A 19,099-nucleotide genomic window follows, 5' to 3' on the forward strand; every position below is an offset into this window, starting at 1 on the left:
GGCCCAAAAGTGTGGATGCTTGTGGCCAAACAGCCAAATCGCATAGAATAATACACGGTTTCAGAAGTACACGGGTCCGTGTGGACTAGGCCTAATAATAGCAAGAATGTTTTATTTGAACTGCTGCATGTAGATTGCTTTTGTTTAGCCAGGGCAGAACTATTCGACGGCGTAACGTCAGTACCATCGATGCTCTGAGGTGTAGCAGTAATGCCGACTGTCGAGCGTTTCCAGTGGGACAGAGGGAATCGTGGGTGTAGCCCGCTCTGTATGGAGCCACGTCAAACCCAGCAATAGAAACTCTTCTCTCATCCATCAGAGTAGGCCCCGCCCATTAGGTGCAGTTGAAGTTTTTTAACTCGCAAGCAAAGAGGACTGATCTGCAAGCAAAAGTTTTTAACTCGCAAGCAAAGAGGACTGATCTGCAAGCAAAACTATTTAACTTGCAACTAAAGAGGACTGATCTGCAAGCAAAACTATTTAACTTGCAAGCAAAGAGGACTGATTTATAAGCAAAATGATCATACGTTTTTACTTACAAACTTGATTTTTGATTGCAGTTCAAGAAATATGCTCTCAAAACAATTTTATATGATTACAACAAAAAGACACAAAAATACCTCCATAATATTCTATATGTAGTGGAGAGATATTCTCATAAGAAAGAGAACTACAAATAAAGCTGATTTTCAGATACTCTTGTCACAGATGGGCTTCTAACTACACTGACTGAAACAAGAGCACAAAAATGTGAATGTCCCTATGTAGAGCCACTGTTTGGTTTGTCTGTTCTGGGCTACTGTAGAAACATGGTGGTGCAACATTGCGATCTCCATAGACAAGGATCTGCTCCCTACGTAGATATAAAGGACTCATTCTAAGGAAATGAAGACACGATTCTTATTTTCAGGTGATTATACAGTATTACTAATATTATATTCTGTTTCTGCCAATATATCCCCTTAAATCCGACCCACTGGACCTATCTAATGCAGGACTTTTACTTGTAACAGATTATTTCTGCCGTGTCATATTAGTATTCTTTCACCACTAGATCAGCGAATCAGATGGTCTTGGATGTTCCTCGGCTCCCACTCTGTGGAACGCATTACCATTGACTGTGCGGACTGCGAAGAGCCTCTCCACTTTTAAATCACTGCTTAAGACTCACTTGTTCACCTTGGCCTTTGGTTGAGTACAGTCACCTCTACTGGGTCTTTTACCTTTGTTATATTTCACTGTATAAATGTTTTTTGTGTGTTGTTTTTTTTTTTTTTTGCTTATTTTAACTGTAAAGCACTTTGGTTGGCTGTTGGCTGTTTAAAAGGTGCTATATAAATAAAGCTGACATTGACATTGACATTAACTATACTATTTGGACTACCAACCTATTAGGCAAAACACAGCAATAATGTGCTTATAGATACTATTTTAGTTTATTTCTTTTAGTTATGACAAATATGAGAGACATAATTTCAATGACAAAACAAAAGTGAATTCAACAAAAGCTATTCAATAAAATGCATAACTAAACATAACGTGGGTGGAGTGTGAGTATCAGTGGAATCAGTGCACATGTGTGTTGAGTGTTGTGAGGTGCACATAAAGAACCTAAAGACAACTGAGGGCACACTGCTGTCCTCACACCTGCAGGCCTAATGAACTGTAGCTGCCTTACCCATGGTTGAGTAGAGGAAAAGACCCTCTATTTCTATCTCTTTTTTTCTCTCAGTTTCTCTCTATTTTCTCTTTCAAGTGTTGACATCTGCGTAGTATGCCCAGGTTGATACTTGCCCATTATGCCAGTTGCATTTGATAGATTTTAGCATCTACTGAAAGGGAACAGAGTGAATCAATTTTTTTATTTATATCTTTTACCCACCATCACCTGGCTGTTAGCTGGACGTCTTTCTTGGTTGTCCTGGCAATGTCAAAATATGAAGTTAAAATGAACGGCTTATTAAGTTATTCTGCTAAAGTTTTTGTACATAGTCTGCATTTAGAAGCTCTATGTATGCTGACAACTGTAAATAATAAGTCAACTCAGTCAAAAAACAGCAAAGCAAAATTGCTTAACCTGAGACTTGAACCCCAGCCACCAGGAAAGTCCAACCACTTATCCCTTAATTGATCGTCATACTATGTCACCTTATGTTCAGGCATAAATTTTTCTTTAAGTTTTTTTCTTGTAAATTTAGGAGTTTAATCTTGTAATTTACGACAAAGTACTTATGTACCTTTACTTAAACCTTTAAAAATGGACATCCTGCGGACGGCCACAGGAGATCATTGTTTGCATGATCCTGTTTAAAGCAATCTAAATAAGCAGAATATGCTTTTTGTAGCAGAAAGCTAAGGCTTCTGTCTTCTCCATAATCACATCATGACCTTACGTTACCTTACCATATGTGTGGTGCAAATGTGGTATTTTGCTGTAATTATGCCAGTATTGCCCCATAATGCTTACAGGAGACTCATAATGACATCATTGCATTACGTTAAGTGCAATGCAATGGTGGTGTGGTGGCACCAGAGAAATGAATAATGAATCTATCACAATGCCTTTGTACTGTGTTCATAAAAATGACCATGTCTCAGAACTCAATAATGTACATAGTTCAAATGGCATATAAAGTGTTATAAAAAAAAAAAAAAAAAAAATTGTTTATATATATGTTTCTATATTAAGAAATCATTTGGATTCATTTGTTTGTTTTTTTTAACTTTTATCAATGATTGCAGTTTAATACAGTGCATTAACTTGCATAACCTTTCAGCGTAGTTTGTACAGATGGGAAATTACATCACAGTAAGCAAAAATACCAATGTAGGTGTGATACACCCTAATGTGAGAGTACTGAGTCACCTTTTGTTTATTCCTGGTCCAAACCTGTTGTTCACACGAGTGTATCATTTTACACATACTTTATTAGTGCCGGCAATAACCAGCTCAATGTTTAATGTAATTTCAAATTTTATTGTTGAAGACAATGCTAATGTAGGGGGGAAGGAAAAAAAAGGCGGAACCAAAGTGCAGGTATCATTGCACCGCGGTGCCTAAGGTGAGGGACCCCTCCCTCTTCCCTCAGACTGAGATCCGAAGGAGAAGATGGTGGTTCGCTCTTTCACTCACTGACTCCGTGATTCTGTTTTCCAGGGTTTCTTCCAGGAGAGTTGAGGGCAGTGAACCACAACAAAAATCATTTGTTACTCTAGTTCCACACATTGAAACTCGTAACATAGGCACTGGCAGACCATTTCTATTACAGAGTTCAAAGTGTTAAGTATGTATGTCAAATAACTTTTACTTCGAACAAAGTATTTTGACACTGTAATATTGGTGGAGTAATATTCCTACAGGAATGAATAGATTACCTCATTCATTACTATGTAGCAGGGGAACAGTGGATCAAAAGCCTACTCCCCTGTCAAGGGTCCTGACTACACTCAGTCTTCTCTGTTGTTTGTGTTGGATGCCAGTACGTTTGAGGGGAACCCCCCCTTGTTCTGGCCAAGGCAGAGAGATAAAGAGAGAGAGCAAGGGAGAGAGACTGTTGAAGAATGTCAAATGTGGATGCAATTATCCTGACGCACATACTCACAAAACACATCTTAAAGCTCAAGTTACTTTTTTTTCCTTTTAAATTTAAATTTCAATCTGCTTAATTGGCATGAATGTCAGGTGAACACAACACAGCATCAAGGTTAATACAGTTCAGTAATGACATGACAAAAAAAAGTGTGTATCTTGGTTATTCACGGTCTGTCAGGTCGAGGCATGTTTATACATATTGGGCAACAAGATATGTCCTGTCTCCTCCTAGAAGTATTTTTAATTTTGAGAGCTCATAAGCTCTTTCACATCTGAAGTTACAGATTTGAGCTTGTTGGCTGCCTTGATTTTTTGTGCCCCCTTTTTCAACTGCCAGTTTGAGGTCACTGAGCCTGGACTTGGTCAGGATCAGAGATAATTTGTCAGTTTATAATCTCTTACTAGGGCCAGATAACATTCTAATCTACTGTGGATTTTACTTTCTTTTTCCAAAGTTCCAAATAGGTTTCTTTGCATTGTCTTATAATTTGCTTTACTCTGGTGTTAGGCAGCATTGTGAGACTGGTTAGAGTATATCTGAAAGGGAGCAATTGGCCTCAGCTAACTTCTCCTCCATATTTTCCATGGACTGATATTTACAGGAGAAAGGAAAGACATCTGCTGGCTGTGATTGGTTGTTCCTCGTCACATGACATGCAGTGCATGCTGCTGCATTCCAAAAGTTAAACTTTGTTTATCTCAGGGTGCAGCTGTTGTGCCCTGTAAAAAGAAGTCACACTGGAGCGTTTGGGAGCACTTGTCTGCTGCAACGGCAATGCTCTTACTTTTGAGCATGCCCTCCATGCATCTACATCGACAGCAATGAATGAGTGCACAAAAAACATGGCATGTGAAGGCATCTTATGCTGCAAATGTAGCCTAGCCTACTGCCCCCTGCCAGAGCCCTGCATCGGTTTCAGTGCCCATGGGTACCCACAGTGGGTGACCCACAAAAGTAATTCTGGGGTATTTTGTCTTGATTTTATTTCTGGATTTAATTCTGTGTAAAAAAAAAAAAGTAAACGTAGTTCGGATTGCGTGTGCTGGATGATTTATTTTTTAGCAGGCTATGATACAGTACAGCTGGTTATGGTCACTCAGCAGTGTCAGTTGTAACCTGCCTTGGTGTCCTTGAAAGTCAGCACAAGAGTAGCACCCAGCCCAACCTGACATTTTCCAGGAGGTAAAAGACGTGTGTCCTGGGTCTACCCCCACAGCTTTGGTAAGGGGCAAAATGGGTGTTGGTTGGCATGGGCAACTATACCTACCATCCATCCGTCCATCCATCCGGCCAGCCTGCCAGCCATCCAGCCAGGCAGCCAGCACTACATGTCTGTTATTGCTCTATAGCTTGTACATTGTCTTGTATGTTTTTTCTGTATCGGTTTTTGTATCTTGCTGTTTGCACCTTATGTTTATTTGTTAGTTCCTCTGTTTTATGCAGGGACCAGTGAAACACATGTGTTCCTCTATGTAGTGTATTACATTGCACAGAAAGCAAAACTGTCTCGCATCACAGATCAAGCTAGCAAAATAATTGGTTCACCACAAACTCCACTGTCCCATCTGTATGAGCGCTCTGTTATCAGGAAGGCCACCCTGATTACAGAGGAACCCTCTCATCCCCACCATCATTCATTCAGTCTCCTCCCATCAGTCAGGAGATACAAAGTCCCGCTGGCCAGAAAACCAGTCTATAAAAAATCATTAATTCCAAATGCGATAACAATGTATATATTCTATTCTGTTCTATTCTATTCTATATAGATGGATGACAATAAAGTATCTTGTGAAATGGGATAACATTTGTGTCGTGCTCTGCATACTTATAGACAAGATGGCGCCCCCAGTGTGGACGCCTGTTACAGCAGCTCCTTTTCATTTAACTTTCTTATTTTGAGTTTTCTTTCAGTTAGCTAGCTTATGCACTTATGTTCTGCTTTGTTATGGAGACGAAGACCACTCTCTTTATAGCGGTCTTTCTCCCATTTTGCTATGGATACGATCGTGTGCGGGGACCCGGCGCCCAGCCGTGCCTCCATTGTTTACACCCAGGACCAGCTGTTAGCGCTGCGTCACACCGCGGTACGGCCCGAGGAAAGGCACGACATTCCTGGCGAGCTGTGGAGAAGGAAATGGGGATGTCGCGCTGGAGTGCAGTACCGACAACGGAGGAGACAGTACAAACCCGTCCTCCCGTCCGTTGTCATGGGGAACGTAAGATCGCTCCCCAACAAGATGGACGAGCTGTCGGCGCTGACTCGCCATCAGAGGGAGTACCGGCAGAGCAGCGTGCTGTTGTTTACCGAGACATAGCTGAATGTGGAAGTACCGGACACGATCGCCGCGCTGGAGGGATTCCAGCTCATCAGGTACGACAGGACAGCGGACAGCGGTAAGAGGAAAGGAGGAGGACTGGCTGTGTTTGTGAATGATAGATGGTGTAGCTCTGGGCACATCACTATCAAGGAACAGCATTGCTGCAGGGACATTGAGCTGCTGGCTGTTGGCATGAGACCATATTATATACCCAGGGAGTTTTCTCATGTCATTATGGTAGCAGTGTATGTCCCCCCTGTCTGCAAAGGCTGAGGCTGCTTGTGACATTCTCCACTCTGTTACAAGTAGGCTGCAAACACAGCACCCTCAGGCCCTCCTTCTGATCTCTGGGGACTTCAACCACGCCTGTCCATCCACCACCCTGCCTACCTTCACCCAGTGTGTTTCCTGCCACACCAGAGACAATAAAACACTGGATTTATTTTATGCCAACACCAAGGAGACATACCACTCAACCCCCCTGCCCCCCTGGGAAGAGCTGAACACAACCTGGTTCATCTTCTGCCTGTCTACAAACCTCTGGTGCAGAGAGAACCAGCAACCACCCGCACTATGAAAAGATGGTCTGAGGAGGCCGAGGAGGCCCTGAAAGACTGCTTCGAGGCCACTGTGTGGGAGGTACTCAGTGATTCCCATGGAGAGGACACTGACAGTATGACATCATGCATTACGGACTACATAAACTTCTGTGTGGAAAACACCGTACCCACCAGGACTGTACGCTGCTTCTCCAACACCAAACCCTGGATTACTCCAGAGTTAAAAGCTCTCCTGAAGGAGAAGCGGAGAGCTTTTAACTCTGGAAACAAGGAGGAGCTGAAGGCCGTGCAGAAGGAGCTACGGAGAAATATCAGGCGGGGAAGGGAAGGATTTAAAAAGAAGATGGAGGAACAGCTGCAGCAGAGTGACGTCAGCGGAGTCTGGATAGGTCTGAAAACCATTTCAGGACACAAACAACCAGACTCCCAGGCCAGAGGCGACCAGAAGTGGGTGAATGATCTGAATCTGTTCTTCAACAGATTTGATCAGTCTGCCTCTCCCCTGGCTGCAACCCCCCCCATCCTCACCTTCACCCCCCCCCACCTACACTCCTGGCACACTGCTTCGACACCTCCCCCACCCCCGCTCCCCCGGACATCTCACCACCCCCCACCCCTCCCCCCACCTCATCACCCCCACCCCTAAGCACACAGCCCCCCTGCTCCATCTTGTCCTTCACTACCTGTCAGGTGAGAGATCAGCTGAGGAGGATAAAGACGAGGAAGGCTGCGGGTCCAGATGGCATCAGCTCCAGGTTCCTGAAGTCCTGCGCAGACCAACTGTGCGGGATAGCTGAAACCATCTTCAACATGAGCCTGAGGCTGGGGAGAGTACCACAGCTGTGGAAGACATCCTGCATTGTACCTGTGCCAAAGACTCCGCACCCCAAGGACTTCAGCAGCTTCAGACTGGTGGCATTAACATCGCACCTCATGAAGACTCTGGAGCGCCTGGTCCTGTCTCGTCTCTGCCCCGCAGTAGGCCCTTCAATGGACCCGCTGCAGTTTGCTTACCAGCCTGGCATTGTGGTGGACGACGCCTTCATCTTCCTCCTGCATAGAGCTCTTTCCCACCTGGAGAAGCCTGGAAGCTCTGTGAGAATCATGTTCTTTCATTTCACCAGCCCTTTCAACACCATACAGCCTGCGCTTCTGAGGGACAAACTGGAGCACATAGGTGTGGCTAATCACCTCACATCCTGGATCCTGGACTACCTCACGGACCGGCCACAGTATGTCAGGACCCAGGACTGTGTATCGGACTTGGTTGTCTGCAGTACGGGAGCCCCGCAGGGGATGGTGCTGGCACCGTTCCTCTTCACCCTCTGCACTGCAGACTTTTCATACCACACCCCCACCTGTCATCTGCAGAAGTTCTCTGACGACTCTGCCATCGTCGGCCTCATCACAGATGGGGACGACAGGGAGTACAGAGAACTGAACCAGGACTTTGTGGACTGGTGCCTGAGGAACCACCTTCAGATCAACGCGGGGAAAACCAAAGAGCTGACGGTGGATTTCCGCAGGCACAGACTCCTCCCCCCAACACCGGTGAACATTCAGGGAAAGGACATTGAGATGGTGACATCTTATAGGTACCTGGGTGTTCATCTTAACAATAAACTGGACTGGACTAACCACATAACAGCACTGTACAGGAAAGGCCAAAGCAGACTCTACCTGCTGAGGCGGCTCAGGTCTTTTGGAGTGCAGGAGGCGCTCCTGAAGATCTTCTTTGACACTGTGGTTGCATCAGCCATCTTTTTCGGAGTAGTCTGCTGGGGCAGCAGCGTCTCGGCTGCAGATAGGAAGAGACTGGACAAGCTGATCAAGAAGGCCAGCTCTGTCCTGGGATGCTCTCTGGACTCTGCGTAGGTGGTGGGAGAAAGGAGGATGACAGCCAAGCTGTCATCTCTGAGGACTAATGACTCCCATCCTCTGCAGGAGGAGATAAAAGCTCTGGAGAGCTCCTTCAGCAATAGACTGATTCACCCAAAGTGTGTGAAGGAACGCTATCGCAGGTCCTTTCTGTCTGCTGCTGTCAGACTACATAACCAGCACTGCTCACAGTAGACTGCACCATGGACACTTTATTGACACTTTATTGACACTTTATTGACACTATGGACACTTTATGGACACCACAGCTGTCTGCTGTTTTGCACATACAATCACTTGCACTAGATGTGCTCCCTCATTCACTGCTGCTCATTATTATCCACTTCCTATTATTTTCATTATTATTATTATTATTATTATTATTATTATTATTATTATTGTTATTGTTATTTATCGCCGTCTCTTGTATTTTTGTACTTATTTGCATGCCTAGTTATTTAAGTTTTTTTAAGTTTAATTTTGAAATCTTTAATCTGACTCTTTCTCCTTAACTGCTGTAACACTGGAATTTCTCAATTATGGGATCAATAAAGGTGTATCTTATCTTATCTTATCTTATCTTATCTTATCTTATACAAACCAACCCAGTCTGGTTGACTCTGCGAAAACATTCCACACTGAACACTGGTTCTGACTTCCACCTTCAAGGGAGAAGAAACAGAAGAGTTGGAGGATGTGAGCTGCAGACAAAGAGACTTAGGCAGATACTGAGGTTACAGAGGGAGGAGGAGGCATGGGTGTTTTTCTAAGCCTGGCATGCGAGACTCAGGCATGCTATGAAAACACTGGCAAGGGGAGAGAGAAAATAAAGAGAGGAAGCAGACAGGAAAAGGGGAAAGGAATATATTCAGTGAAGTTATGAAAATAGACTGTCTGGTTGGTATCTGAAGGTCTGACTGAGCTGGACAGGGTTCCATGCAAGCAAGCTACCAAGCTTTGTACTAAAACCTGTCAGCAGTTACTGCCCCCTATCTGTAAGAGTAATTATTTTTCTTTTCTATGTGATCACACCTCTCTGTTGTCCTAGGAAATTCCTGTTCCTCCTTATTTGTCTCTCCATGGGGTCAGTTTAAGGTCCATTACCAAATCCTATAGTATTCTCTGCTAGGGCCTCCGTTTTCCTTATGACATGCGGTTCCCCCACTCAAAGCATCTGACCCCAACCGCTATGCTTTCCTCTCCCTGATAGTCACTGTTGGATGTGTCAAGGGCCTCTAGTTTCGCAGACCGGGTGAGACAGAGGCACAGCGCACCTGCGCTCTCTCGTGATGATGATGATCTTGTGCGTGAACGCTCTCTCTTTCTCTCTCGCAGTCTCACTCTGTTTCTTTTCTTTTGACTTTTCTAAGATGACAGATGCTGAATATATACTCCCTATCTGATGCTGTGGCTGTTTGTGGTTGGCTGAGAGGGATGTGAATTCAGTAGTTTGCAGCTGTGTTAATCAAATCAGGTTGGGTTTCCATTATGCATGCCAAACGTGCCAAACGGTGCCAATCCCCTTTGATCTGACGTCAGATGTGACGGAACAGTCGATATAGAGATACATTTATGTGCTGATTGTAGATAGTTGCATTGAATAGTGGTTTTTGTGGGTATTTATTGCATCGTTAATGTGCCTGACATTCTGGAAACCTGCCTGTGAGGTTTTGGTGACGTGTGCGCACTGTCCGCCAGTCAGCCAAACTTCCACTTACACCGGCTGCGCTCCCCCTGCACTGACAGTAGACCTGGTTTGAGCTGGCGAGCTTTTAGTGCACCTTCAGCGGAGCCTTTTGGCACGAAACTGTCACTGCTCCAAGCTGGATCTGTCGACACTTCCCCCTGCTGTACCGCCACACCCATCTCAGCACACCTCAGTCTGCCAAACTACCAAACTGAGCGCGCCTCGGGTTGCACTCCTCGAAACTAGCTCTGCGAGGGGTTCGGTACCCTGCGCCACCCTGTGCCGCGCCGGGAAACTACAGCCCAATATGTTTTGCAGCCAAAACTGCAAAACATATGCTGTCAACACATTTCATTTGTTCTTCCACAGTATCCACTCGTGGTACTCTCTGACTGAAATCCAAAATCCAGTAGTGTTTTTAGTCACTCTGATGATGTGCTTGAAGGTGTGTTCTGTCGCGATCTGATAACCCAAGTTCTGACATGGATCATTTCACCTCAGAGACACCCAAATCAGAGGATGAAAGCTTTATTTATTATTGATGGAAGGGGGTTAATGGGTGTCCTTTCATAGATTCCTGCAGTGTCTGTATGAATTTCTTCAAAAGTAAAATCCTTGAGGTCCAGTTGTGGTGATCGCCCTGGCACAAACACTGGGATAAACATCTGTCAGACCAGCTGTCAGTTGGTTGCCAAGCTGTCAGCTGGTTATTATTGGGAAACACTCCCACACCCAGGCAACCAATGGGTTGGTGACGAATCACCCGCTTCCAGCGAATCTTCTTCTCTGGCGTGTCCTTTAAATGTGCCAGGGAAGGAGTATGGCGGAGACAGTCTTTAGGAAGGACCAGATGGAGGTGTTGGTGTGTTCGGCTGGCCGATCTCTGTTCTTCGGCCTGTGGTGGCGACATGTGCTGGGGAGTGATTCGTTGTGTCATCCAGCCCAAATCGTCTGAGATCCGTCCAAGTAAAATCTTCAGATTATTCTCAAACTCCAGGGCTAAACATGAGTCCGCTAAAAATAGTTCTCTTTTTTTGACATGACTATGACGCGTGCAGTGGGGTAGTGATTTTGGAAAATGCTGTCTTAAACTGTGTACTGCAATACAGCTCAGTATTTCCTTGTTATTATGCAGGGAGTCGGGAAATCCCGGAGTGGTTTTGAGCCCTGGGTGAACGGGACTACCCAGATTTGTGTGACTATTTTTTTCTCTTCAAGTAATGGACTCATAAAATGGACTTAACTGGGTTTTTTTGTGTTAATTTATGTGAATACATTTGGAAAATGAGCTGCCCTGTGTTTTTGAGTTATTTCTGATTGTGCCTCATGATCTGGGTTTTGTGTATTTAATTTAGTTTATTAGGGTTCATGTGTTTATTCATCTTCTTACATGCATGTGTCTTTTGTGGGGTTCTGTCAGACTGACTTTAAAATAGGTCGAACCGCTACACAGTGACTCCAGGGCTGCAGGCATATGCCCTGTGTGCCCTTACATTATGGATTACTGCAAGGGCACTGAGAAAATTCATGGCTTCAGTGGCCAGAAATTGTAACATGCAGTTAAACATCTCTTCAGCAGCTCTTCATTGATACATTTATGGCTCATTTATAGCTTGGTATTATCAGGAAAACTGAATTGTAAAAGACTGAGTCCATCAACAAGTCAGTCCTTCCTGAAGGAAGTCAAGAATTGTTGAGGTAGAGAAGTTTTAACACCACCTACTGATAGGTGACTGAACTACATGTGACAATAGGACAAGCTAAACTTTAGGAAATTAGGATTTACACAAAAGACACACTCATATCGACAGACACACACACACACATGTGCAATGTGCATTACAAATGAAACTCATTTGACTTTTGCTTTACTGTTGTTTTGTCACTGTTTTGTTGTCATCAGAAAATTGGCTGTGACAGCATCATCGGCTCTTCAGCTAAAGAGGACCGCTGTGGTGTTTGCAATGGAGATGCACGCTCCTGTAAGATAGTGAGGGGAGACTTCAACCACACCAAAGGAATGGGTGAGTGTGTGGGTTTTAGTATCCATCTCGTCAGCTCTGTGTATGTGCTAAGTGTGCAGCTGAATGCCACTTCCTGTAAAACTTCAGATATCCAATTCTTGCATTCACTACTGCTGATATGATCTGTTTTTTGGTTTTTTTTTGGTTTTTTTTTTTTCATTTTGTTGAAGCAATTTCCATTACTGTATTTGTTTTCAATAAGCATCAACTGATTTTGATCATATTAGGCGTCATGGTCTAAATTCACTTTCCACCCTGACACTGTTAATATTTTAACAATGGAATTGTCAAATTTCAAGAGGCTAGCATAATATGATCTCTGTCAATTTCTGCCTAAAAACATCATGTTGGCCTTGTTAGCATGTCCAACACATTCTGACTCCGTCCTTGACCTCATATTTAAGCAATATTACACGAGAGGGAGTGATGTTGTACTGTGATATTGTTACGGCTTTGATTCGGTCGTAGGCACGAGGCCATAGGCTGAGTGCCGAAGACAGTCACAGCCGTGACGATATCACAGTACAACATCACAAGCTCGAGTGTGATATTGCTTTTATACAACAGTTCAACAGTTAAATAAGCAAGGCTGATTAAGAAATGTTGAAAAATGAGGACAAAATAGATAATTTAAGCATTTTATTTGTCTTCCGTCAACAAAAATAGTTCCCTCAGGACTCTGCTGTCACCGTTGCTATGTAACGCAGACATGGTGCACCAGGTACTTACTCTTTATACACATCTGCACGTTTCCATTAATTGTGCAGCCAATGAAATAAGTCTCTGGTGACTGCATGGTGGACTGTCGCTTCACAGGCACAGCCGACTCTGCCTTTTGATCTGACAGTATATTGCTTTTCTCCAAGTCATTGAGCTCCGCTGATGAAACACTGACAAACCTGGATGTGTGCTCAGATGGATTCAGCTTCTCCTCTCCCTCATCTTCCTCTGATGACCATTCATAGTTCAATTCAAAACTTATTTTAGGAAATAAATCCATATTTTTGGCTGTTTGACAGTGGATGAATTAATTAGCCTACAACGCAACTGCTGACCTAACTGACACTAACCGTCAGTTTTGATTTGATTGTTGATTGCAATCAGCTGTGAGGCGGAGTGATACATACACAGTGAAATAACCGTGATGTTGTACTCCAATATCATCACGATTTTACTGTCTCTCGACCAATCGGATTGCAGGGCCGGAACTAACTGTTGTATAATGATGTTTGTGGTCATGGACTTTCCACGTCCACATTCAACATGCAGGTACCCTGGGTGCGTTGGTTGTTGACAGTCTGAGACACCGTGTCAAATTCTCTTCTTTCAAGATACACTTCAGTTTTCACAGGAAATTTTACATTTACATACAGTCTCTTTCAAAATAAACACACTATGTTGGTACAACACCATAAATTGACTTTATTTTTCCTTCAACAACAAACACACATGGTTGGGTTTAGGCAACAAAGACACATGGTTAGGTTTAGGAAAAAAGAATAGGGTTTGGCTCTAGAATCTTACGGGATGGGAACACTGCTCTCTGGGGTGAAAGTCGGTGTTTGTTGAACCCATACACCACCCCAACCACCTGCCCCACTTGGACTTTCAATTATCATTACAATTACAGTCTTGTGTATTGGTTCTGAAAGTGTGCACAGGGACTGGTGTGGTCTAACTGACCCTTCCTAAGTCCCACCCCTTTTCGCTTTGCTCTCCAATAACATTTGAGCTGCCTTGGAACGTTCCCCTTTCCTGTTAAAGCCTACTTAAATATGCTCTGCGCTAGCCTTGTCTTTATTGAAAAGAAAACCAAATTTTGAAGATCGTTAAAATATTTGGCTGGGGGACTGTTAGAATCTTCACAGACACATTACTTTACATATAGTCACACCTTAAGTTAGTTAATGTAAGCAAGATGTTAGCTTGCTAGCTAAATAATGATGGTATATATGTTGTATACATATTTATATATGATAGTATATGCATGTGACAATAATAATTATGTGTATGATAATAGTAGAAGTATGACTAATAAAAATAGCAGTCATAGTAGGCATCACGCAAAACCATGGCAGCAGCGCATCCGTGACTCATGATGCGGGCACATCCGAAATCTGAGGGAACCTGCAAGACAGTAGAGCACAAAGGCTTTGGAGAAGCTGAGTTAGTGAAATGCAGTAACACATTGTGTGTTAGCAAATAAAGAGAGAGAGAGAGAGAGAGAGAGAGAGAGAGAAGGAGAGAAAGGGTTCAGTGCATCATAGGAAGTCGTCCTGCAGAAGATGTGTATATCCAACAGAAGAGGAGCCTGATAGCTAATAGCTCTAGCTCCTGTTCTACTTTTGAAAACTTTAGGAACCACAAACCTGCATTCTCAGAGTACAGTGATCTGGTAAGATAATAGGGTACTACAGTATGAGCTTTCTAGTTGCTGACGTATTGCGGTGGTGCTGACGTATTGTGGTAAGCGAGTTGTGTCATTTCCGGTGTTTCTGTGACAGCGTCTCTGTACTGCTCTGGTGAATTCTGCTAGCCTGCTTTCTCACTTCAGTTGCTTTAACGTCTACTTCAAGTCTTAACCCACAGTGGTTCTGTTTAAGTACTTATAGCTCTCCTCCTTTCTACGACTTTCTCGCTAATCTCTTAGCTGTTGTTTGCACGTTACTAGCCTTGGTAGCTACATTAGCTTTACAGTTAGCGATGGCTTCTCCTTCTGCTCTTTCTTGCTCGGTGTGCCAAATGTTCAGTTATGCCTCTGCCTCCTTTAGCGACAGTGGTAACTGTAATAAGTGTAGCTTATTTGCTGCATTGGAGGCGAGGCTTAGTGAATTAGAAGCGCGGCTCCACACCATGGAAAACCATTCAGTAGCTGCGGTAGTTAGCCAGCCCCCTGTAGTCGGTGCGGAGCCACATAGCATAGCCTTAACCTCTGCTAACTGTCCTCCGGCTCACCACCAGCCTGTTCACGTTTCCAACCGCTTTTCCCCACTCAGCGACACACCCGCTGAGGATAAAACTCTGGTTATTGGCAGCTCTATTCTGAGGAACATGAAGTTAGCAACACCAGCCACAGTCAAATGTATCCCTGGGGCCAGAGCGGGCGACATTGAGTCAAATTTAAAACTGCTGGCCAAAGCTAAACGTAGATTCAGTAAGATTGTTATTCACGTCGGCGGCAATGACACCCGGTTACGCCAATCGGAGGTCACTAAAATTAATATTGCCTCGGTGTGTGAATATGCAAAAACGATGTCGGACTCCATAGTTTTCTCTGGACCCCTCCCAAATCTGACCAGTGATGACATGTTTAGCCGCATGTCATCATTTAATCGCTGGCTGTCCAGGTGGTGTCCAGCAAACTATGTGGGTTTCGTTAATAATTGGCAAACTTTCTGGGGAAAACCTGGTCTTATTAGGAGAGACGGCATTCATCCCACTTTGGATGGAGCTGCTCTCATTTCTAGGAACCTGGCAAACTTTATTAGTAAATCAAATCCCTGACAACCCAGAGTTGAGACCAGGACTCGGAGACGCAGTCCTATACGCCTCTCTGAGCTTCTAGTTCAGTTACCCAGCCATAGTTTTCATAGTTTTATACAAATGGTGTCTGTCCCCCGACCACCTAAATTATTTAAATCTAAAATTAAACAAAGAGGAGTTGTGCATAACAACCTCATAAAAATTAAAACCTCTTCTGTGACAGAAAGACAAAACAGGAGAATTAAATGCGGACTGTTAAATATCAGGTCTCTATCGTCTAAAGCAGTGTTAGTAAACGAATTAATATCAGATAATCATATTGATTTACTCAGTCTCACAGAAACCTGGCTGTGTCAAGATGAATATGTCAGTCTCAATGAATCCACTCCTCCCAGTCATAATAATACCCACATTCCTCAAGGCAGCGGCCAAGGAGGGGGAGTTGCAGCCATTTTTAACTCTAGTCTGTTAATCAGCCCTAAACCTAAACTAGATTATAATTCATTTGAAAGCCTCGTTCTTAGTCTTTTACATCCGACCTGGAAAACCTCGCAGCCACTTTTATTTGTTATAGTGTACCGTGCTCCTGGCCCGTATTCTGAATTTGTATCTGAATTCTCAGAGTTTTTATCCAGTTTAGTTCTTAAATCAGATAAAGTTATTATTGTAGGCGATTTTAACATTCATGTCAACGTTGATAATGACTCCCTGGCTACCGCGTTTATCTCATTATTAGACTCCATTGGCTTCAGTCAGGGTGTACATGAACCCACTCGTTGTTTTAACCATACCCTCGATCTAGTTTTGACGTATGGAATTGAAATTGATAACCTAAAAGTCTTTCCACAGAATCCCTCACTATCGGATCATTATCTGATTACTTTTGATTTCTTTTTACCGGATTACACGCCACTCAGCAACAGTTACTATACTAGATGTTTATCAGATAGTGCTGTCGCAAAATTTAAGGAAAAGATTACTCCGTCGTTAAATTCAAACCCAAGTCCCTCAGTAACAGAGGTTTCCTGTACCGACTTTGATCATTTTGGCGATAGCGCCGTAGGCTCGCTGCGAACAACACTTGACTCTGTAGCTCCTCTTAAAAAGAAGTTAAAAAAGCAAAGAAAGTTCGCTCCTTGGTATAACTCTCAAATCCGTAAGTTAAAACAAATATAGCGAAAATTTGAAAGGAATTGAAGATTGACCAAACTGGAAGAATCTCGTTTAATCTGGACAGACAGTCTCAAAACTTATTAGAGGGGCCTCTGCAATGCCAGAGCAAACTATTACTCAGCATTAATAGAAGAAAACAAGAACAACCCCAGGTTTCTTTTCAGCACTGTAGCCAGGCTGACTGAGAGTCAAAGCTCTATTTAGCCTTGTATTCCTTTAGCCCTTAGCAGTAATGATTTTATGAGCTTTTTTAATGACAAAATTCTAACTATTAGAGGCAAAATTCATGACCTCCTGTCCTCAGATAGTACCTATCTAACCTCAAACACAGCTGTAAGACCTAATATATATTTAGATTGCTTCTCCCCAATTTCTCTTCAAGAATTGACAGCAGTGATTTCTTCATCTAAATCATCAACGTGTCTCTTAGACCCCATCCCAACTAGGCTACTTAAGGAGGTCTTTCCTTTAGTTAACACTCATATATTAGATATGATCAATATATCCTTATTAACAGGCTATGTACCACAGTCTTTTAAGGTAGCTGTAATTAAACCTCTACTAAAAAAGCCCACCCTGGATCCAGAGGTGTTAGGCAACTATAGACCAATATCTAATCTTCCCTTTATGTCAAAGATCCTTGAGAAAGTAGTCGCAGACCAGCTGTGTGATTTTCTCCATGATAATAATTTATTTGAGGAATTTCAGTCAGGATTTAGAGTGCATCATAGCACTGAGACAGCACTAGTTAAAATTACAAATGACCTTCTGATTGCTTCAGACAAAGGACTTGTCTCTGTACTTGTTTTATTAGATCTTAGTGCGGCGTTTGACACAATTGACCATCAAATTCTACTGCAGAGACTGGATCACTTAATTGGCCTAAAAGGTTCTGCACTAAGCTGGTTTAAATCTTATTTATCTGATCGTTTTCAGTTTGTTGACATTCATAATGAATCATCCTTATGTACCAAAGTTTGTTTTGGAGTTCCGCAAGGTTCTGTGCTCGGACCAATCCTATTTACTCTATATATGCTTCCTTTAGGTAACATCATTAGAAATCACTCTATAAATTTCCATTGTTATGCGGATGATACTCAGTTGTATTTATCGATGAAGCCAGAAGAAAGTAATCAATTAACTAAACTCCATAACTGCCTTAAAGACATAAAAACTTGGATGAGCACCAATTTCCTGATGTTAAATTCAGACAAAACTGAAGTTATTGTTCTTGGCCCCAAACAACTCAGAGACTCTTTATCTGATGACATAGTTTCTCTAGATGGCATTGCTCTGGCCTCTAGCACTACCGTAAGAAACCTCGGAGTAATATTTGATCAAGATTTGTCTTTTAATTCTCATTTAAAACAAACCTCACGGACTGCATTTTTTCATCTGCGTAATATTGCGAAAATTAGGCCTATCCTGACCCGAAAAGATGCAGAAAAATTGGTCCACACTTTTGTTACCTCTAGGCTGGATTACTGTAACTCTCTATTATCAGGTAGCTCTAGTAAGTCCTTAAAAATTCTCCAGCTAATTCAGAATGCAGCAGCACGTGTACTAACAGGAACTAAGAAACAAGATCATATTTCTCCTGTTTTAGCTTCTCTGCACTGGCTCCCTGTAAAATCCAGAATTGAATTTAAAATCCTACTGTTAACTTATAAAGCTCTAAATGGTCAAGCTCCATCATATCTTAGTGAGCTCATAGTGCCATATTATCCCACCAGAACACTGCGCTCTGAGAACGCAGGGTTACTCGTGGTCCCTAAAGTCTCCAAAAGTAGATCAGGAGCTAGAGCCTTCAGCTATCAGGCTCCTCTCCTGTGGAATCATCTTCCTGTTACAGTCCGGGAGGCAGACACCGTCTCCACATTTAAGACTAGACTTAAGACTTTCCTCTTTGATAAAGCTTATAGTTAGGGCTGGCTCAGGCTTGCCCTGTACCAGCCCCTAGTTAGGCTGACTTAGGCCTAGTCTGCCGGAGGACCCCCCTATAATACACCGGGCACCTTCTCTCCTTCTCTCTCTCTCTCTCTCGTATTCTATTACTGCAGCTTGCTAACTCGGCCATTCTGGATGTCACTAACTCGGCTTCTTCTCCGGAGCCTTTGTGCTCCACTGTCTCTCACATTAACTCATATCGCATCGGTGCCTGGACAGCGTGACGTGTGTGGTTGTGCTGCTGCCGTGGTCCTGCCAGATGCCTCCTGCTGCTGCTGCCATCATTAGTCATTAGTCATACTTCTACTGTTATTATACACATATGACTATTGTCACACATGTATACTGCCAGATATTAATACATACTTTCAACATATTGTACCACAGTAGCCAGAACTATAACTATAATATTATTACTTTCAATAATGTTGTTGTA

General features: G+C 43.1%; 1 protein-coding gene and 1 pseudogene across 2 annotated transcripts in view; both read left to right on the forward strand.

The window, feature by feature from the left end:
- Nucleotides 1-19,099, forward strand: part of adamts17 (ADAM metallopeptidase with thrombospondin type 1 motif, 17) — a 526,549-nt gene that overhangs the window by 390,271 nt on the left and 117,179 nt on the right. For both annotated transcript variants that reach the window (XM_033627478.2, XM_078162521.1), the window contains one exon: nt 11,940-12,060. In XM_033627478.2, the coding sequence (XP_033483369.1) occupies nt 11,940-12,060 (121 nt within the window). The remainder of the gene's footprint in view (nt 1-11,939; nt 12,061-19,099) is intronic.
- On the forward strand, nt 5,913-8,260 carry LOC144458890 (uncharacterized; annotated as a pseudogene).

Source organism: Epinephelus lanceolatus, chromosome 2, assembly GCF_041903045.1.
Source record: "Epinephelus lanceolatus isolate andai-2023 chromosome 2, ASM4190304v1, whole genome shotgun sequence".
Lineage (NCBI taxonomy): Eukaryota > Metazoa > Chordata > Actinopteri > Perciformes > Serranidae > Epinephelus > Epinephelus lanceolatus.